Consider the following 22171-nt stretch of genomic DNA (forward strand, 5'->3'; position numbering starts at 1 on the left):
GATAATGTGAAAGTGTGTTTTATTGAAATATTTTGATAACTTCATCAGATTTTTAAAAAATACAGGTTAGTCTATTTATAAAGTAGAAACAAGGTCCGAAAGACATGTGCTACTGTGGGCATTCTAAATTGCCCAAATTGTGTTTTCTGGGAATCTGTAACTTGTCTGATGAAAAAGAATCAGAATGCCATCCAGCTACTTCTTGGAGTGCTGTTTACAGATGTTCCAGCTTGATGTGTTCTAATTTATTCAGCTCCTTGTGCTTGTGAAGAAAAAGTGTAAAAATATTTAAGATTGTATGATTAATTTTAAGTGAATGGTTCTTAGTTCTGTTACTTCATAAATATCTTTTATGTATCAGAAAACTAGAACTTCATGAAGTGTACCCTCGTTATCTTACTGTGCCTGCTTCTTGGAATCAGCCCCAGTGCTGCCAGCCTTTGATGCTGTAATAATATGAGAAGGCCTGTGGATGAATGGTCTTGTCTTTAAGAGGCTTATGCTAAATAGAAACAAAGTGATATTTTGCAGAGATGGTGAATGCTGTACGAACAGTGCTAAATTATAAAAAGTAAGGAACAGTGCTGAGAAATGTTTAGTGGCTTATTTACATTTTACTTTCTAAATGAATTGTTTTCAATTTAAAAAATTGGGTTTGTAATTTTGTTTCCAGTACATTTTTAAATAATTTTATTTTTGTTTGAAAGATACAGACGGACACACACACACCCCTCAACACCACACAGATAGTCTATTTTGTGGTTCATTCCCTAAATGCTTGTATTAGCTAGGGTTGGGTTAGACTGCAGCCAGAAACCTGGAAATCCATTTGAGTCTCATTTAGGTGGTAGGGATTCAAGTACTTGAGCCACCTTCTACTGCTCCCAGAATGCTTGTCAGTTGAAAGATGGATTGGGAATAAGGCACTCCAACATGGCTTAGGGATATCTTAAGTGTTGGCTGACTCACAGCAGTGCCACAACACCCCAGCTAAAGCCACCAAAGCTACAGTTTTTGATGACCACAGTTTTGTAGTTAAAAATGAAAATGCTGGGCCTGGCGTGATAGCCTAGTGGCTAAAGTCCTCGCCTTGCACATGCCTGTATCCCATATGGGCACTGGTTCTAATTTCAGCAGCCTTGCTTTCCATCCAGCTCCCTGCTTGTGGCCTGAGAAAGCAGTTGAGGACAGCCCAAAGCCTTGGGACCCTGCACCCGCATGGAGAAAACCTGGAAGAAGCTCCTGTCTTCAGATGGGCTTAGCTCCGGCCATTGTAGCCATTTGGGGAGTGAACCAGCGATTGGAAGATCTCTCTGTTTCTCCTCCGATCTGTAAATTGGCCTTTCCAGTAAAAATAAAAATAAGTCTTTAAAAAAGTGTAAATGTTTCACAGTTTTCTACTTTCAAATTCTAATATTACTCTTTGCTCATTCATGTTGAGTAGGCTTTTTTTGGCCTTTAAAAAATTTTTGCTTATTAATACTTAAAGTACCAAAGAAGTGTTGTATTTAAGAGTTGAATAGGATTGTCTTACGGTTGCATGCCAATTTATTTTTTCTCTGGTTAGAAAATTGGGTGCAGTTTAGTTGGGTTCCTGTGGGTCAAGTTTGCTTAAAAGGTTGCAGTCACATCAGAAAGCTTGCTCTGTAAAAGTTGTGCCTCCGGCCTCATTCACATGGCTCTTGGCAGAGTTCTGCTCCTTGGGGCCATTAGGATGATGGCCTCAGTTTTTACTGGCTATTGTCTGGAGGCTTCACTCCATTCTTTGCCATGTGGGTCCCTCCAAAGGGAGGCTCACAATATGGCATATGGTTTTCCTCTGAGCAAATAAAAGAAGGTGCTACTCAAAACTTTCTAGTCTGATCTTGGTAGAGGGTCTCAGTATTTCTTCTGTATTTTGTGTGTGAAAGACTGCCTATAAGAACTTAATTTCATTTTGAATGATAAGCAAAAATAAAAACTGAGACCCAGCATGGTAGCCTAGCAGCTCAAGTCCTGGCTTTGATTGCGCCAAATCCTGTATGGGCAATGGTTCATGTCCTGGCGGCCCTGCCTCCCATCCAGCTCCTTGCTGTGGCCTGGGAAGTCAGTCGGGGATGACGCAAGGCCTTGGGACCCTGCACCTGTGTAAGAGACCTGGAAGAGAATCCAGGCTCCTGGCTTTGGATTGGCTCAGCTGTAGCCGTTTGCAGCCGCTTGGGGAGTGAATCATCCTATGAAAGACCTTCCTCTCTGTCTCTCCTGCTCTCTGTAAATCTTCCAATAAATAAACAAATAATCAGTCAATCAATCTTTTTTTAAAAAGAAAAATAATTCAACAATTCTTAATTTGACTAAAGATCCTGAAGAGATTGGATTAACATTTGAATTTACTGTTACTTGGGCCTGGTATGGTTTCCCTTAGGAGATGTGAAAATAACTTGGAAAGAAACTAAATATTATTAAAGGAGCTGAAGACAGCATTGTAAGAAACATACAGACACATTCAACATCATTTTGAATGGATTCTGGTTAGTCATATTGAGAAAATGGTGTGTGTGCATGTTTCTATATGTGTATATCTAAAGATTTGTTACCTCTGAGGAGAAATTCAATACTTGACAGCTTTTTGCACAAACGATGGAGCTAGTCTATCGCCTGTGTATTAAGACTGTATTGTTGCTCTGTAGATCAACATCTGTTTAATTTATATTGATTATAAGCTCTTCATATTTGTTTATGAATTTGGGTTTGCTGGTCCCTTGTTCGGCATCTTTCTAAATTAAGGAAGAAGAGACTTAACCTGTGACAGTCAGTAAACACAACCAAGGGGATAGCATCAGCCCACAAAGAAGTAAGCCCAAAGATACAAGACAGGATTGTAACTTTTTTTTTTACAAATATTATTGTTATTTAAAAAAAATTTATTCTTGATGATGATTACATACTTGAGGGTACATACCATTTGGACCACTGATTAGGGTGGGGAGGGCTGAGGAATAGGTGAAGGTAGATGAGCCATTGCTTCAAATTTCCTTCTTCTGCTTCCTGTATCTGGTGGAAAAGAGGGGAGAAAAGAGAAGCCGCACCCAGCATCCTAACTGCATCAGTACCCAGGGTTGGAGAATGGCTACCAGATGTCATTCCAGGATCCTCAAAGTGGAGCGTGCTCTGAGGGTACTGCTCAAGTGGTTTTGATAGTTCTGAGATGCTGTTGATTTTGTTCCTCCAAGGATGAGGAAATCCAAAGTTCATTGGCTGACATAGTCCATCTTTGAGTATCCATTCGCCCAGATAATGTGCTGTCAAAGTTTGGCTGGAGAGTTGACAAATTTGTTCTGTCCTTCATCCTCTTCTATAGTACTAGATGTCCTCTGCAGGTTCCAATGGACTGCCGTTTTCCCCATGTGCATCTGATCATGCTGTCCACTGCATCATATTCAGCAACTGAGGAGGCCCAGTTGAGATAACAACACTCCATGGTCAGACCACAGATCCTGCAATTACCCCTGTGATTGGAGTTCTGAGTAAAGTGGTTCAGTTGTGGGGGTTACTCCCAAAAATTTTGCTGAGCTGAGGTGACCCCAGAACTGACTCCTGTGTGCTGGCCAGTATGGGTTTCAGCTCAGTCTGTCACCCATATCAGCCTACATACGCAGTGGGTGGTTGCAGTGCAGAGTTGGTACTGTTTACAACCTCATCTCTTATGCAAACCAATGGTGCAACCCAGCCCATCCCTACCTCCCACACACTTGGCCCTCATGTACACCAGTGAGAACTGCAGCCCAGTTGGAGCAACCCCTGATAGTCCCCATCAGGTTCACCCCCAGCCTTGCTTCCTGGTGCATGCTGGTATGTGCAGCAGGCTGGTCTGTCCGGCAACCCATCTGGCCTTTGTACACACCAATGTGTGCTGCAGCCTAGCTCACCCCAACCAACCCCACTATCCAGCCCACATTTATGCTGATGGGTGCTACCACCTGTCCAGCCAGGTCTCCCCCAGCCCTGGATCTCATGCTTACTGCTGGGAGCTGCAGCCCGTCAGAGGGGTGCCCACCTCCAGCTCTGGATCTTGCACTTTCCAAGTAGTTCTGCAGTCTAGCTTGACAGGTCCTGCTACCATTCCAAGCGCTTACCAGCTCATGCTGCAGCAAAGCCCAACCAGCCTGCTTTGGCCTGTGCATGCACTAGTGGATATGGTCACTTAGTCCAGGCTGGCTGTCCCTCTAACCCAGCTTACATACAGGCCAATAGGTGTTGTAGCCCTGTCTAACCTGATCTGCCCCCAATCCCACTTATCATGCACACCAGTGAGAGCAGTGACCTAGCAGGGGAGCTCCTGCTGGCCCCGTATTGGTCTGGTCCCCTGACCTGGGTCTTATGCTGGTGGGTGCTGTGGTCCTGTGTGGCATGGCCCATCTTTTTTTTTTTTAAGATTTATTTATTTTTATTGAAAAGTCAGATAAACAGAGAGGAGGAAAGTCAGACAGAAAGATCTTCCCTCTGATGATTAACTCCCTAAGCGGCCACAAAAGGTGGAGCTGAGCTGATCTGAAGGCAGGAGCTAGGAGTATTATGAACTGGCCTAGGCTGGTCCCCCCCCCCCCCCCCTTAACATGACCCACACACATGTACTGTAAACTGGCCTGCTCTGGGCTTCTCCCAGTCTTGATTCTTACACTCACTTGCAGGGACTGCATCCTGAGAGAGAAGTTCCCCAAGCTTCTCTGTCAGGTCACCTCCCAGTGCTAGATCTTGTGCACACCAGTGGGTGCTTGCCCCACCCTAACTTGCCCCACATACTGTCCTGGGACAGTGGCCTTGCCTGATCGCCAAATACCTATTCTGGCTCTTACTATTGGGTGCTACAGCTCAGGTGCACCTGGTCCATCCCCAGACACATGGTCCAGTGGTTGCTTAGACCTAGCCTAGCCTGTCCTACACCCTCCCTGGCTCTCACGAGCACCAGTGTGTGCTGGAGCCTAGACCAGTTGGGCATACTCTGCACCCAGTACACACTTATGCCGAAGTATACTGCAGTTGTGTCCAGCCCAGTTTGCCACCCCCATTCTCACTATTGTGCTCAGCAGTGGGGATCACAACCCTGCTGGTGTGTCCCCTTCAGCTCCCTGACCAGGTCTGCTCCCAGTCACAGGTCTTGCATGTGCCAGTGGTTTTTCTTTTACTTGGCTTGGCATAGCCCATTCCCTATCTTGGCCTTTGCCGTCAGATGCTGCAACCTAGCCTGTCCTAGTCTACTCCCATCCCTGATTTCATGCAAAACCAGTAGGTGATAACCTAGCCCAGCATGGCCTGCACTCCATTCTGGCTCCTGCTTAGGTTTAGCTTGGTTTACCCTACACCCTATTTTTGGGTGTGTTTGTGGGTGTTACAACCTGGACTGGCCTGGCCTGTTCCCAGCCCCGGCCTGTTCCCAGCCACAGTACGCATGAGTGTCTGGGTGTTCCATGGTCATGCCTAGTCCAGCCCATCACTACCTCCAGCTCTTGAGCAAACCAGGAGATATTGCAGTTGCACAGAGGTGAGTTCACATATGCCCCACAGAATCTGCCCCCAGACCTGGTTCTCTCACATGCTGGTTAGTCTCCCTCCTTCCCTCCCTCTTTTCCTCCCTTCTCTCTCTCTCTCTCTCTCTCTCTCTCTCTCTCTCTCTCTCTCTGTCTGTCTTTCTTATTGGAAAACAGATTTACAAAGAGAAGAACACACAGACACTCAGTCTTCCATCTGCTCATTTATTCCTTAAGAGACCACAGTGGCTGGAGCTAAGCTGATCTGAAGGTGGGATCCATGCACTTCTTTCCGGTCTCTCACCTAGGTGCAGGAACCCCAGACTTCAGCCATTCTAAGCTGCTGCTTTCCTAGGTGATAAGCAGGATGCTAAATGGGAAGTGGAGCAGGTGGTACTTGTAACTAATACCCATATGGGCTACCAGTACCTCAGGCAGAGGCTTGGCCTACTGCACCAAAGCACTGGAACCCTTGGAACTTTTTCTGTATCAACTAATAAATCCCTCTCACAACTTAGAAAACTTCCATTCAATGCCAATGGTAATGCCCCCTGCATCTTCATCTTTACTACTAGATGCTGTTGGTGTCTTTGCATAGAAATCAGTAATGTATGTGGTCTAGTCACACAGTATGTGCATCAGGGCCAAATCATACACCCATAGGTTCTTGTCTGTGAGACTGGAGACCCTGATGTGTGTGAGGCCATCATGATATGAAAGGGCATACTGCTTGATGATGCTAAATGCCACAGGTGGGCCACCCCCTGACAGCAAATGCTGTGGCTTGGCCTGGGACTCTCCAGTGCTCTGGATCCTTGGGCTCCCTAGTCCTGACCCTCAGATGTGCAGGTGGTTGCAATGGCCTGGTTTTAGGATGTCTCCCTCATTCCCCCTGTGCAGCATATCTTCAGTTTTGGCTGTTGTGCCTGCCTGCGGGTACAGTAGGCAAGTGATATCTTTACCCATTATGCTACAATGCTGGTTCTCTGTTTCATGTTTTTTGAGATTAACTTATGTGAAAAGTGGGAACAAAGCTGTTTAAAACATGACTTGAACAAGGGGAGTGTACATTAAATGTTAATCTGAAACTTGTGGATTTGTTTTGAAGTTTCATTTTTGCTGAAATTGTCTTAGAACTCCAAATCTAGAGGGAACTAGTTTGGCAATTTATATATTTATTGTAGCCACTAGCCACTAGCCACATGTGCCAATTTAAATTAACCTTAAAGAAAATTTAATGTTTTCTATCTTAGTTGCACCAAGTCATACTGCAAATGTTTAGCATCCACATTTTCTGGTGGTTACATTTTCTGGTGTGTTGAATGGTGCAAATAGAAGACATGATCATCCTCATAGGAAGTTCTATGACGTTTTGGATCCACTCTACCTTGTTTTGATTTTGATCAAGGCATGTGCTTAAAATGCCAGTTGTTGAGATTACCGACTGACTTGAACTTTCTTTTTTCTTTTCCAGTTTTTGGAGTCGTGAAGGATATAGCAGTTTAGTCACTATTGTATTAACATGCTTCAAATAAATCAGGTGAGTTTATGTTAAGGCATATCTCTTGCTGTCATGGTGCTTTGGCTATAAATTGTGCAACATTTTAATTCAGCGTTTCATAAGCATAACCTGATCCCTGCTTTATAGAGTAGCTACATACTATGTCATCAGTGAAGATCTGTGCAGGGCAGATTAACAACTGCAGTGATAGTCCTAAAAGTTGTCAACTGAGTTTTGTCTGTTTGATGCACATCCTCCCAAGACTTGGTATTTTCAGAAGGCTGATGATTGTGATACAGCTTCAGTAGGTGGCAGTGCTTCAGATTCAAAGCATTTGCAGTGACAGACTTTGCGAAGCAGTTGTATCAGTGTGTTCCAAAAAAGATTGCTTTTCTAGGGCACTGCCAAATAAACTGTAGAGTATAATACCTCAGACTCATTGAAAGATGTGTTTTTCTTATGTCATGGTATTTCCTCAAGAACTTTATAGTTTAATTAGACCTTTTCTGCATAAGTAAGATGTTGTATCATAACTATGATCTTAGAAAATACTTCATTTCTTTTGATGGCAAAGCAAGAAAGTAATTAGAATGGTTTTCTGTAATTTAAGAAAATAATCCTGCCCACCTGCTCCCTCTACCCCTTTGACAGTAGTTCTGCTTACCTTAACTGAGAAATCTCCAGTTCCTGTGCACCACTAGCTACCTCTGAACAGTGATTTCTAGCTTTATTGCTGGTGTGCCCCTCTTTTTTAACCTTTGGACTCATGTAGCCTCTTAACTTGGATGTCTCTGTGTATCTCACACTTAATGTGTACCTAAGGACTAACCTGAGCACTTAAGTGACGCTGGTCTTCCAGCTCCTAGCTGGACGAGATTGTTCTGGCTGCAGAGGCTCTGTGCAGATCAGCTGGGCCTGAATCTCTTCTACCTTGTTCTTGGCTTGACTTTGGGAACAGCACATATACTCATAGCTCCTTGCCCTTTTATTTTATGATATCATGCCATTCACAGTTATGGTCACATATGTAGTTACGAGTACAGTGGTTCCTATGTAACTATGTGGATTCAACTAACCATGCATTAGAAATATTTTTAAAAAGTGTCTGTACTGAGCATGCACAGACTTTTTTCTTGCTATAATTTTCTAAATAATGCAGAATAACAACTATTTTTCTGAGACTTACTTATTTATTTGAAGGTTAGGGTGTGAGATAGAGAAAGAGCTAGAGATATGAATCATGAAATGTTAGGAGATCTTCCATCTCTTGGTTTGTTCCCTAGTGGCCGTACAGGTCTGGGTCAGGCCAGAGCCAGAAGGCATTCATTCCATCCTTGCCTCCCTGTGGGTGGTAAGGGCCCAAGTACTTGGTGTGTCTCCTGCTGCCTTCCTGGGTGCATTAGTAGGAAGCCGGATTGGAGGTGGAGCAACTGGGACTTCAGTCACTATTCCCACATGGGATGCTCGTGTCTCAAGAGGCTGCTTAACATGCTTTACCATAGAACCAGACTTTGTAACAAGTATTTACATAAAATTCACATTTTATTAAGTGTTCTAAGTAATGTAGAGGTAATTCAAAGTATATGAAAGAATATTTGCAGGTTAAATGCAAATACTATGTAGTTTTAGAAAGACTTGAATGTCCATGGATTCTGGTACCATTAGGGGCCCTGGAACAATCCTAAATGGATAGCACAGGGTGGTTATGTGTAATGTCCATCTCCCCTATTAGAAAATGTGCTGCATGAAGACACACAACTCTCCAGGGACACCATGGGGTAGAGTTGTTCTTAAAGCCAGGAAATCTCCGTTTTTGGGATAATAACCATAAAACTGTGCTATCAGCTTTGATACTATTTGATGTTTGTGGTACCCAAATATCATTAACCTGAAATCTCTTTTAAGCAAGGTTATTCTTTGATTTTTTTCTCCATACTAGGAGACTTCCCTATGCATCAAAAGTTGCCATCATAATGGACATGATTAATGGAGGCTTACAGGAATCTTAAACTGTCCTGTGCTTCATGCTTCCTGTGTCCTCATAGCTGTTCTCGGATCCCACTGGAAGCATCAGAGGTGCTTCATGAGACTTGGCTCTCAAACTGTAACAAGTGTGAAGTTGCCGCAAAATGACTATGTGGATAGCTTCCATTAATTATGTGGGTACTAGTAGAAATATTTGTTTCATATTCTATTGAAGAGAGATGGAGATGCTAGTCAGCTTCATACACACCAAAAACCTGTAGTTTATAGATAAATTCTAATGACAATTTGTTGGCTAGTTATTTGCAGGTCATTTGTACACAGTGCTTAGGCAGTGTTCCACATGAACCTATTCCCTTGGCTTTGCTAGAAATTGTATGCAGGTACAGAAAAAAACTTGTATTTCTAGAATCACTTAAGGACCCCTTCTGGTTAGCTGCTTTTAATTTAATCACCCAAAATGTTCAAGTCAGAGGGGAAAAGTTAGCAGAATTTGAAATCCTAGAAGCTGTAAACTTTGTCACAGTTAAACTTGAGAGTGGTTCTTATCTTCTGTTGTCTTTTGACTGCTTTCTCATGACAGGGAGTGTTTTAAAGGTAGGTGAGAAAATAATGAAATTTTTTTTTCCTAAGTGATTTTGAACGCTGTAGTGATTTGGGAACTCTTGTTTTCTGAAGATTCATGAATTACTGTACATTTTTCTGATGTTAGCAGCTTTTTCCATATGTGTTTCTGAAATTAATTATAACTAGGCTATTGTGTTCTAAGTTGTTTGGTCTTTTGTTTGATACTACTTCTCTCTGACAATTTCTATGGGATGTGGGACTATTCTAAGGTCTGTTATGATAATGGCTCTTTTCAGCCCTACTTAATGGAAAGATTAGGTACAGATAAACAAAAAGAAAAAAGATCACAAAAATTCCACTATTCTTTTTGCAGAGATAATCACTGCTAACATTTTGGGGTGTATACTTCTAGATTTTTTTCTGTACAGGTATGTTTTTATGTGAATGTATATTATTTTTGAAACTGGGTTTATACAATATCTAATATTTCAAAATGACCTAATAATAACTTTTAGTTTGGAAGTACTAAAATTGATTTAACCAAGCCTTATTGTTGGACAGATCTTTATATTGCAGTTAGTACCACAGTGAATTCTATTGCAAACTTACTTTTACAATCATTTTCTGATAATTACAAGAAATAAAACACTGATAAAGGTACATCTGGATTTTAAAAAATAGTTGATGTCTAAATGAAAAAATATAAAATTGCTTCTAATAGAGGTATGAGGGAATACCTGTTTCCCTGCTTCATTGACAAATTTTCAACCTTTGCCAGTTTGTCTGACAAGAAGTGCTATTTTTTGTTTGCATTTGTTACTTGTTTATTTTGTGATTTGCCTTTTTGTGAGTTATTTACATATGCCCACTCTCATCTTTTCCCTTTTACTTGTAAAGTATATTATTTAGATCATATATCTTGAGAATTTTCAAAGCTACTATTTTAATCATTATTTTTAAAAAAATCTCTTAAAAAGATAATGTTTATGTTTACAAGTAGGGTTGTTGGATCTTAGGATAGTTCAATTTTTGTTTTTTAAAGAAGATTTTAATGGGACCATCACTTTAGTGCTATTTTGGGTCCCAATTGCTTTACTTCCAGTCCAGCTTCTTGCTAATGTGCCTTGGAAAGCAGCAGGGAACAGCTCTAGTGCTTGTGCCCTGGCACCCATATGGGAGATCTGGAAGAAGTTCCTGGCTCCTGGTTTTGGACTGGTCCATCTCCAGATGTTACACTCATTTGGGGAGTGAACCTCTGGATGAAAGAACTCTATCTGTCCCTCTTTCTCTCTGTGTAAATGCGTCTTTAAATAAATCATAAAAAAGATTTATCTATCTGAATGGTAGAGAGAAAGAGAAAGAAAGACAAATAAGTCTTCCTTCTGTTAGTTCACTCCTCATATGCCCTTAACATCTGGGGCTGAGCAAGCCAAAGATGCAGGGAACCAGAAACTGTCCTCTTTGGGACATTAGCAGGAAGCTGAATTGGCAGTGGAGGTGGACTTTGTCCCAGGTACTCTGTTAGTGGTGCACATATTCTGGGTAGTGGCTTACCCTGCTTACACCTCATCATGCTCATGCCCCATCACCAACTTTTTTTCAAAATTTAATTTTTAATATTTTCATAGTTGAGAGAGATGCACAGTTAGGGTGGGGAGGGTCAAAATTATGGAGGAAGACAGGTGGGACAAATAGTTCAATTTTTTTTCTCTTGTGTCTGCAGGAGGGGAAGGGAAAGGGATCATTCCTTGCTGTCAAACTACATCAGCACTTGGGGATAGGGGATTTTCCTTTGATAATGACTTACAGGCTTTGATGTGGGGAATAATGTTCCGAGGGTGTTGCTTGAGTGGTTTTGATAGTACTGAAACATCATTGGCGCTTCAGTGCACAAGGGTTGAGAAAATCGTTCCATGGTCAGTTGCACCTTAATGTATCCCTATGTCCTGAAACATGCTGCAAAGCTTGGCCAGGAGAGTAGTCCAACCTGTTGTGTTTTCCATCCTCTGATGAAGCACTCAGTGTCCTCTGCTGGCCTAGATGAGCTGGCTGTCTTGTCACCTGTGTGTGTCTGGGCATGCTGTCCACTACACACGCATCAGCAACTGAGAAGGCCCAGTCCTGATACATGCATTCTAAGGTTGTACTGCGTAGCTTGTGACTTTCTCTGTGGCCTGGATTTGAGTTCAGCAATCTAGTTTGAGGATACTCTAAGAAGCTTCATGTGAGGTGATCTCAGACTTGACTGTTGTGTGCACCAGCTAATGCAGGGTCAGAATCAGTCTGTCACTTGTACCAGCAAACAACATACTGGTACATGCAGCTGCTGGGTCACTTCTGCCCCCGGTCCCATCTGTCAAGTAAACAGATGGGTGCTATGGCCTACCCTACCCCAGCCTACTACAGGCTTGGTGTTCATGCACATACCGGCCAGTCTGTGGCCTAGTTTGGTATACCCTTGATAATCTCCCTTAGGCCCACCCCAGCCTTGGTTTTTGCTTGTGTTGGCATGTGCTGCAGCCTAACCCAGGCTTTCCCGCTTCCCAACTGGCTCTCATGTAGACTCATGGGTGCTGTGGCTTAACTCAACCCAGTTCACCCCCAGACCTGGCCCACATGTATGCCACTGGGTGCTACTGCCTTTACCAGCCAGGACTCATCTCTAGTCCTGGCTCTCATGATCACCAGTGTGAGCTGCAGCCCAGCAGGGAGGGTACACAGTTTCCTTCCCAGGCCTGTTCTCATCCCTGAATTTTGTACTTGCAGGGTTACTCAGTCCAGCCTGACATGACTCACATCCAGTCCTGACACTTGCCAGTGGGTGCAGCAACCCAGTTCAATCTGGCCCACCTCCATACCAGCCCACTTCCAGTCTCAGTTTTTACCCTCACTAGTGGAAGCAGCAGCCAAACAAGAGAGTCCCTGAAGTTCCTTTACCAGGTGCTGCTAGCCTTGGGTCTTGTGTGTGCCAGCAGGTGCTATAGTCTAGCTTAGCCTGGCCTGCCCCAGTTCCCAGCTCTTGCCAGCAGGTGCAGCAGCTTAGCCCATCCTGGCCCACCCCTAACTGATGGGTGACAGGCCTGCACCCTGTCCTGGCTCTTGCTCATGCCAGTGTGTACTATCGACTGGCCTAGCCCAGCCTGCCCCCAGACCCAGCTCACACACATGTTGATGGGTGTCACAGCCCTGCCTGGTCTGACCTGGTTTGCCCCAACCTTGGCTCTTATGCTCAGCAGTGGGAGACCCTCCCGGGTCTGTTCCTAGCAGTGGTGTTCCCAAGTTCTTCTACCAGGCACACTCCCAGTCGCGAATCTTCTGTGTGTTGGTAGGTGCTGCAACCCAGCCTGGCATGTATGCCCCAGTTCTGGTACTTACCAATGGGTTCTATAGCTTACCCCGACTGGCCCACACTTGTTTTGACTCTCACTGATGGGTGTTACAGCCTAGCCCAGCCTGGCCCAAGCCCAGACTCAGCGCTCATGTGAACTGACAGGTGCCATGGCTTAACCCAACCTGTTTACATCCTTTTTGGCTCATACGAGTGCCAGCAGGTGTTAGGGCCTAGCCCACTCTGAATGTCCGCAAACCTGGTATTGATGAGTGCTACAGCCTTGCCCAGCCTGGTCTACCCCCAGTTCCTCTCTGGCTCTCACATTCACCAGTAGGATTTGCAGCCTAGCAGGGAAGTCCAGAGTTCCCCTACCAGGTCTGTTTCTAACCTGGCATCCTGCGCCTGCTAACAAGTGTTTCTTTTTTTTTTTTTTTTTAGATTTATTTTTATTATTATTATTTTTTTCATTGGAAAGGCGGATATACAGAGAGGAGAGACAGAGAGGAAGATCTTCCGTCCGATGATTCACTCCCCAAGTGAGCGCAACGGGCCGATACTATGCCGATCCGAAGCCAGGAGCCTCTTCCGGGTCTCCCACGCGGGTGCAGGTTCCCAAAGCTTTGGGCCGTCCTCGACTGCTTTCCCAGGCCACAGGCAGGGAGCTGGAAGGGAAGCTGGGCTGCCGGGATTAGAACCGGCGCCCATATGGGATCCCGGGCGTGCAAGGCGAGGACCTTTAACCACTTGCGCCACCGCGCCGGGCCCTGCTAACAAGTGTTTCAACCCAGCATGGCATAACCCACTGCCAGCCTCAGTCCTTGCTGGCAGGTATTGTGGCCTGGCCCAGGTTATCTGCCCCAGATCTGGCCCACACAAATATTGAGGAGTGATGTAGCTGTGTCTGTCTTGGTTGGTCTATTAGGTCTCGAACCCTGGCTCTTTTGCTCCCCAGAGGAAGCTGCTGCCTAGCAGGGGAGTTCCACAAGTTCTCCTCCCGGGTCTGCTCCTAGCCCCGGAATTCATGTATGTTGGCCAGTGCCACAGCCCTGTTTGGCATGGTCTGCCCTCAATCCTGCCCTTTGTCTGTGCGTGCCTGTAGGTGCTGCAGCCTGGCCCAGTACAGCCCTCTCCCAGCCCTGGCTCCCATGTGTATCAGGTGAGTTCTGTGGTCCAGCTTTGCTCAGCCCGTCACCACCTCCAGCTCTCCAAGCAAAACAGTAGATGCTGCTGTCCCAGAGACGAGCCTATAAGTCTCCTTCAGTATCCACCCCCAGATCTGGTTTTCTTCTTTCTTTCCTTTTCTTTTTAAATTATTGTTTTTCATGATATAGTTGCAAAGGCTCAGGGATTTCCCCTCCCCCTCTCGCATTTACCATTCCCCAACTGTTTTCCCCTATGTTATTACAATAATATAATCCTTTAGCTATAGTCCAGATCTGGTTTTCTCGTGTTCTGATGGGTACTGTGGTCCAACCTGACGTGGCCCACACACTGTTTTGACACTCATGATGGTACTGCAGCCTAGTTCAGCCAGACATGCTCCCAAGCCCCAGCTTTTGTGTGTGCCAGCAGGTGGCAGGTGATGCTATTTAGCCCAACCCAGGTCTCCCACATGGGCAAGTGGCTTGGCCTGACCCAGGCATAGCCTCCGATTTCCCCCTTCTAAACCACTCCATCTCAGCTCCTTCGCCTACCTGCAAGGGCAGTGGCCTGGTCTGTGGAAAACCCCAGGTGGTCCCATCAAGCAAGCCCTCAACCACTCACTGTGTGCCCATACCTCTTGCCCTGGTCAATCTGCAGTCCTGTTGCTGGGAGGCTGGGGTGGCATGTCCCAGCCCAGTATTACCCCATCTTCCTCACATACCTTAAAACACACACACACACAGACACACACAAACCCAAAACAGAATAGACAACTGTGTTTGCACAGTGGTATAGTTAACACAAATTTGGCATTAACTAAGCCTAGAATGCTTGTCAGCTATTGGCTGCTTTTCTCCCAGCAGTGTCACACTTGGCAGATACTTACAAATGGGGCACATCATCAACGTTTTAAGCAAACAAAAAGATATTTTGGGATATTTATTATATAAAAAGGTAAATGCATGATAGCAGTAATTTTTTTTTTTAAAAAAAGATTTATTTACTCTTTATTACAAAGTCAGATATACAGAGAGGAGGAGAAACAGGGAGAAAGATGTTCTGTCTGATGATTCACTCCCCAAGTGAGCGCAACGGCCGGTGCTGTGCCGATCTGAGGCCAGGATCCAGAAACTTCTTCCAGGTCTCCCATGCGGGTGCAGGGTCCCAAAGCTATGGGCCGTCCTTGACTGCTTTCCCAGGCCACAAGCAGGGAGCTGGATGGGAAGTGGAGCTGCTGGGATTAGAACCGGCGCCCATATGGGATCCCAGTGTGTTCAAGGCGAGGACTTTAGCCGCTAGGCCACACCACCGGGCCCAACAGTAACTTTTAATGACAGAAATGGACAAATGGATTTTTACTGTTAGATTCATATGCTCCAGGCCAGCATGCTTGCTCAGTGTCTAAATCCTCGCGTTTGAAGCCTGGATCTTCATATGGGTGCTGATTTGTGTCCTGGCTGCTCCACTTCCTATCCAGCTCCCTGCTTGTTGCCTGGAAAAGTAGTAGAGTATGATCCAAAGGCTTGGGACTCTGTGCCCGCATGGGAAACCCAGTGGAAGCTCCTGGCTCCTGACTTTGGTTCAGCTCAGCTCCAGCCATTACGTCTACTTGGACAGTAGGCCAATGGATGGAAGATCTTTCTCTCTGCATTTCCTTTTCTCTGTGTAAGTCTGTCTTTCCAATGAAAAAAATATTAAAACAGAAAAAGATCCAAATGTTAGTGAAGCAGTTTAGTAATGCTACTGGCGGAGTTTGGGACAGGGGTTTAAATTGCCACTTTGGTTACTTGCATTGCTTATTAAATTGCAGTTCAAGTCTTGGCTTCTCTGCTTTCGGTCCAACTTCTTGCTAATATGCTTGGGAAGGCAACAAATGATGGCCTAAGCACTTGGGATCCTACCAGTGTGGAAGACCAACATGGGGTCCAGGCTCTGGGTTCAGCCTGGAGCAGTTCAGGGTGAAAAATCTTCATCTTTCTCCTTTCAAGTAAATCTTTAAAAATATACCTTCCTGGGCCTGACGTGGTAGTCAGGTGGCCAAAGTCCTCACCTTGTGTGCTCTAGGATCCCATGTCGGCATCTGTTTGTATCCTGGCTGCTCTACTTCCTGTCTAGCTCCCTGCTAGTGGTCTGGGAAAGCAGCAGAGGATGGCCCAAAGCGTTGGGACCCTGCACCTGTGTAGGAGACCTGAGAGAGGTTCTTGGCTCCTGGCTTTAGATCGACTTGGCTCTGGATGCTGCGACCACTTGGGGTGTGAACCAGCAAATGGAGGATCCTTCTCTCTGTCTCTCCTCCTCTCTGTATATCTGACTTTCCAATAAAAGCAGATAAATCTTTTTTTAAAATACAACTTACTTGCAGCCACTGAAATAATGAAGCAGAGTTATGTGTAAGAAGCCAAAAAAAAAAAAAAAAACCAACAAAACACTGGAGAAAGCATGATATTGTACAACATAATTATCCAGCAGAAAACAATGTGGAAAGAAAAAAGAACAAAAGGATCAAATGCAAAAGCCTGAAATTCTGTTCAGGTGTCCTTTGTGGGCATTGGGACTTAAGGGTTTCAGCTGTCTCCTTTTGCTTTCTTAAGAACATTAGCGGAGAGGTAGATTGGAAGTGGAACAGCTGGTACATGAATTGTCTTTCCATGCGGGATGCTGGTGTTATAGTTAGAAGCTTAACCCACCACACCACAATGCTGACACTGCAGATGATTTTCTTTTTTCTTTCTTTCTTTATTTATTTTATTGGAAAGGCGGATATACAGAGAGGAGAGACAGAGAGAAAGAGCTTCCATCCAATGATTCACTCCCTAAATGAGCGCAACGGCTGATGCTATGCCGATCCGAAGCCAGGAGCCTCTTCCGGGTCTCCCACGCGGGTGCAGGGTCCCAAAGCTTTGGGCCGTCCTTGACTGCTTTCCCGGGCCACAGGCAGGGAGCTGGAAGGGAAGCGGGGCTGCCGGGATAGAACCGGCACCCATATGGGATCCCGGGCGTGCAAGGCGAGGACCTGAACCACTTGCGCCACCGTGCCAGGCCCTGCAGATGATTTTCAAAGTAAAATCATCTTGCAGGAAAGATGGGTGGGTATTTTGGAAAGTTTGAAATGATGGATATCTGGAGCTGCCCATTTTATCTCTTATTTTTCTGAAATTTATTTTATGTATTTGAGGGATAGGAACACAGAAAAGACAAAACTCTTGTCCTCTGGTTCACTCCCCAAATGTCCATCATGGCTGAGTCTGGGCTAGGACTGGACCTGGGAGCTGGGAATTCAATCCCGATCTCCTGTGTAGGTGGCAGAGACCCAACTCTGTGAGTCATTACCTGCTGCTTTTCAAGGGTGTACGATGGTAGGAAGCTGGAATCAGAAGCTGAGGCAGAAGTCAAACCCAGGGAATCTAATATGGGTTGAGTTGTCCCAGTGGGCATCTTAACTGCTAGGTCAAATACCCATCCTGTTTCTGTCTTTTAAGTAGTGCAGTACAAAAGAGCTGCAACCCAGAAAATCTGAGCATGGGAAAACCTAGTGTTACAGCTTTGCAGAGACGGCAGTTGCAGACAGTAGTAAAAGGGGATGATATCTCATTTTATGATAGTAGTCTGAGGTTAATTGGAAAATCTGATGGAATCCATGAAATCTAATATTTAGGCTAATGAGTGATGCTTCTTCCATTTTAAGAAGTTACTTTTATTTTATTTATAAGATACTCAGGGAGAGAGAGGTCTTTCTTCTTGTCCACGTTGCAAATGCCCACAGCCGGAGTTTGAAAGCAGGCATTCGGATTGCGTGCCTGTGAGTGACTGCGGAAGCAGAGCAGTAGGTGTTTACCCTGGTGACTTGGGTTGCTTGTTTTAGCTTCTGTAATGTAAACAGGTAGCTCTTTCTTTGACTTATTTAGTAACACATTTTGAAACATTTTTGCTTGTTACTTTGATGTCTAAAATTGCCCTCAAGCACATCACTTAAGTACTCTACTGTTTCTAAGCATGAGGAAGAGACTCTGTTGTGCCTTACAGCAAAAATGCACGAAGAAGATAAGCTGTGTTTTGTCAGAAACTTCAACACTGTTACTTTTCAGTTCATTGTTAATATATAACAAATAATGGGTGTTGTTAGAGAAATGTGCATAAAATAAAGGTTACATGTTGATTAGTTGACAGAAATCTGGGCAGAGACTTAAAGGGGCCTAGCTCTTTATTTCTCCCAGGAGCAACTGCTCAGTTTTCACTAATTCACCATTCATGGTTACATCATAGAACCTAGCTATTGTTAACATATCATTTCTTAATGATAGTTGACTATATGATGAGTTGAAGAAGTTGAAAAGGCAGCAGTCCAACTATGCATAGAGAAGCAGCTGAAGCCCCAAGTAGAGGGGGCAGGAGCAGAAACATGAGAAGCAGTTGTGAGGCCCAGTCCCGAGATCACCACTGTGGAGGCAGTAATGTGCACAGTTAGGTTCTGCAGCCACAGGTGGATGATGCACAGCAGAGGGTCTAGTGCCACCAGTGGAAAGTAGAAAAGAGAGAAGGGCTGGGAGAAAGTTAAGGCTGAGGTGGCCTCCTTGAACCATATGATCCAGTGGTTGAAGAGCTGGGCTGTGCTCGGGAGTGCCTGGCTACTGCCCTGCAGAAGTTGGAAGAAACAGAAAGTGTTGCAGATGAGAGGGAGAGAGAAGTATGAAGGTTATAGAAAACAGGGCCTTACAAAATGAAGGGAAGATGGAGCTCCGGGTGAAGAAGCTAAGCACATTGCAGAAGAGGCAGATTGGAGGTATGAGCAGGTGGCTTGTAATTTGGTGATTTTCCAAGGAGACTTGGGACCCACAGAGGAATGAGCTGAGAGAGCAGAGTCCTGTTACTGAGAGATGGTTAAGCAGATCAGAATGATGGACCAGAGGCTGAAGTGGCTGAGTGCTGCTTCAGTACTTTCAGAAAGAAGGTATGAGGCTGATGCTGTGGCATACTAGGCTAAGCCTCTACCTGTGGCACCAGTACCCCATATGGGTGCTGGTTTAGGTCCTGACTGTTCCTTTCTGTACAGTAGGAAAAGAGGGATGGGCTTGCTTGGTGGGAGCCAGAACCCAGGAAGATTCCAATATGGGGAACCTCATTGCTGTATTTGAACTCATTGCTCTGGCCAAACCAGAAAGGTGATTCCAGAAGGAGCTGGCCAAAGACAGAAGCCCCATGCTATCTAGGTTGGCAGCTGTAGGATATTTTTGTGCAACTTTTCAAGTTTTTTTTTTTTTCCAACAGAAATGATCAAATTAAGATGACAAGATGTATGAGAACAATCTTTTGCCCCCTCTCTTCTCAGTAGCTTGCAGAATGGATCATGTACCACTTAGGTTGAGGTGACCATGTTGTTGTTTTCCTGCCTTGAAAGAAAGAAAATTATGTTTGCCCCACATTTAGCCATAGAAAACTCTTCTCACTACCCTCTCTGGGTTTGAAGCTGTTGCTTCTAAAAGTGCCATCTTAGTGTACTTTGTATCAGTGCTGGAGAAATCTTGACTAGCTTATGTACAGAACTTTCACAATTTTATATTATTTTGGAATTTTGCTTCTCTGAGCTTGGAGACCATCGCCATCTAGGCTGTAACAGTTTGGCCTGGTGGTTTTCATGTAAGATAGAAACTTAAGTGTTTTCCTAATGGATATACAATCGTCCAGAACAATTCAGTGCCTGGGTAGTTCATTGGTGATTTTGAGTAGCCTTAGATTAAGGTCCAACCTGAGGTTACATGTTCTGTTTTATTATTGATATGGGAAGATAGTCACATTTCCCTAGAAGGCAAGGGAATCCCTTTTGACTTCTTTTTCTTTTGCTTGGAGGGTTAGGGTTAGAGAATAAATGGGGAAAGATGACTTAGAAAAGAAGACATAGACTAGGTGAATTTCTGGGACCATTTCTGGATGTAGTTTGTTTTGTCACTTTACTAGCAGTAGCTATGGCTGGAGCTTAGCTATTGTAAAAATATTTTAGATATTTAAAAACATCATAGAGTCTGGCTTATGGACTTACTTGCACATCTTTGCTCAGATTTTTTCTTGACTTTGCTGTTCTAATGTAATCACTAAACACCCATTTTTCCCTAAAATGTGTCTAATAGCTGTTTTATACCATTTCCTTAAAATGCCTCTAACAGCCTTTTTATACCATTTTACCACATTGTAACTTACTATGTTTGTCTGTTGTGTGTATCTGCTTCTTTTATCAGAATATTGAGTATATTTATATGAATAAAATCAACTTATCCTAGCAGAATTTTTAAGCTCAAGTCACCAAAAAAGTTTCATGAAGCTCTGTCCCTATTAATATGTGATGATAGTATGTTTCACAGTTGTTTATAATGATAATAGTAATAAATTTCTGCTTTTAATTAGCAATGTATTTTTATCTCATTCAGTCTGAACAGATATGTAAAGAAAAGAAAGCAAATATAATTGTTTTACTTGCATAGGAAAGTGAGATTTTTGAACATTAACATAAACATAAAGTGAGGAGGTAGCCAGATAGGTTCTTGACCCACAGGTGGCAGTTATTTTCCTCAAATGACAAAGCCTAACATTGTAAAATCTATTATTATGTAAATTTGTTTATTTGAAAGTCAGTGATGGAGAGAGAGGAACAGATCCATCCGTCTGCTGGTTCACTCTCTAGATGGGCCAGGCCAGGCTGAAGGCAGCAGCTAGGAGTGTCATCTGGATTTCTCATACATTTCTTAGGGACCCAAACACTCAGGCTGTCCTCTGCTGCTTTCCCCAGGCCATTAGCAGGGAGCTGGGTTGGAAGTAGAGCAGCTGGAGCAGGACTGGCACCTGTACAGGATGCTGATGTTGAAGAATGTAGCTTAACGTGATATGCTGCAGCACCAACCCCTATTATTGTTAATTTTATTTACTTTTATATAGGTTTCTACTTTTCCAACAACTAAATAGAAATAAAACCTATTTCAGAATATCTTTAAGTATGATCTTAGGTCTTTTGAAAATATTCATATGTAATGGTGTAGGTTGTGCTCACTTTTTGCACTGTTAACTTTTCTAAAAAGTTACATATAAATTAAGTTCATATGCTTCAGTTTTTAATACATGAAATTGTTTTCATGTATCATTTTATGGATATTTTATCCAATTTTAGTATAATTTTAAAGTTATTGGATTGGTGTATCATTGAGTCCTGTCTCAAGTGGTTAATACTAATATCCCTGATTAACTAGAAGAATAGATATTTATATATAGTCAGCCATTTTGTAAAATAAGCATTATGACTGTTTTCTGATTTATCAACTTTATTAAAGTGGGTCCTGTATGCCTGTAAGTTTCCTCTGGGTCTTCCTTGTGGGAATAGGGATCCAAGGACTTGAGCTGTGCTCCACTGCTTTCTCAAGTCATAAGCAGGGAGCCGGATCATTTGTGGAACAGTAAGAGCATAAACTGTCACCCATATAGGATGCTGGTGCTTGCAGGTAGAGGATTAGCCAATTGAGCCACCACACTGGCCTCAAGTTGAATCTTATCCTCATTTCATATACACATTAGTAAATTTAGTTAAAATACTTTTAAATTATTAGGACCTATGTAAGACTTATTAAATAAGACATGAAGAGCACATACCATAAGAGAAAACATAATGGAACTGCATGGAATATAGTTTTTAAAAAGGACAGAAGCAGTTCACAGGACAAACCCAAGTGATCCTTAATATCCGGGAAAATGATGACCTTCAATTGTACTTTGGAAATGCAAATTAGAATTGGAGGCTATCCTCCAAACATTAGTGAAAAATGTCAGATAGCAAATTATCCAAAGTAAAATATCTGACCATATCGCATGTTTCAAGTTTGAGGTGTGGTAATTTCCAGGGTGCTGGGGGAAGGTAGTTTGGGCAATCATTTTGAGAGCTGTTTGGCAGCACATTCTTACTTGTGAGGGTGAAGGATTGCATGGAATCAAAATGCTTCAACAGATGAATAGATATAAAGAAACTGCTCTGATAGTGTGATGGAAATGTTATAGCAACTAGAAGCGATGCATCAGGTGGATGGAAGTTAAAGCAAATCTTTAAAAAATGTAATGAAGAGTGAAAGTAACTTGTGAAGAGAGTGTTTATTATAATATTCTTTA

General features: G+C 43.6%; 1 protein-coding gene and 1 pseudogene across 5 annotated transcripts in view; both read left to right on the top strand.

The window, feature by feature from the left end:
- STAU2 (staufen double-stranded RNA binding protein 2) overlaps positions 1-22171 on the top strand; it is a 297692-nt gene that overhangs the window by 7217 nt on the left and 268304 nt on the right. For 4 of the 5 annotated variants that reach the window (XM_040994333.1, XM_040994341.1, XM_040994356.1 and 1 more), the window contains exon 2: positions 6982-7047. The exons of the other annotated variant lie outside the window; for it this stretch is intronic. Coding sequence is in view for 2 of the 4 variants with exons in the window: in XM_040994341.1 (XP_040850275.1) it covers positions 7030-7047 (18 nt within the window). In the remaining 2 variants the exon portion in view is untranslated. The remainder of the gene's footprint in view (positions 1-6981; positions 7048-22171) is intronic. 5 annotated transcript variants of the gene reach the window in all.
- LOC121164659 lies at positions 15951-19678 on the top strand (annotated as a pseudogene).

Source organism: Ochotona curzoniae, unplaced genomic scaffold (assembly GCF_017591425.1).
Source record: "Ochotona curzoniae isolate NIBS_2020 unplaced genomic scaffold, NIBS_Ocur_1.0 contig_1071, whole genome shotgun sequence".
Lineage (NCBI taxonomy): Eukaryota > Metazoa > Chordata > Mammalia > Lagomorpha > Ochotonidae > Ochotona > Ochotona curzoniae.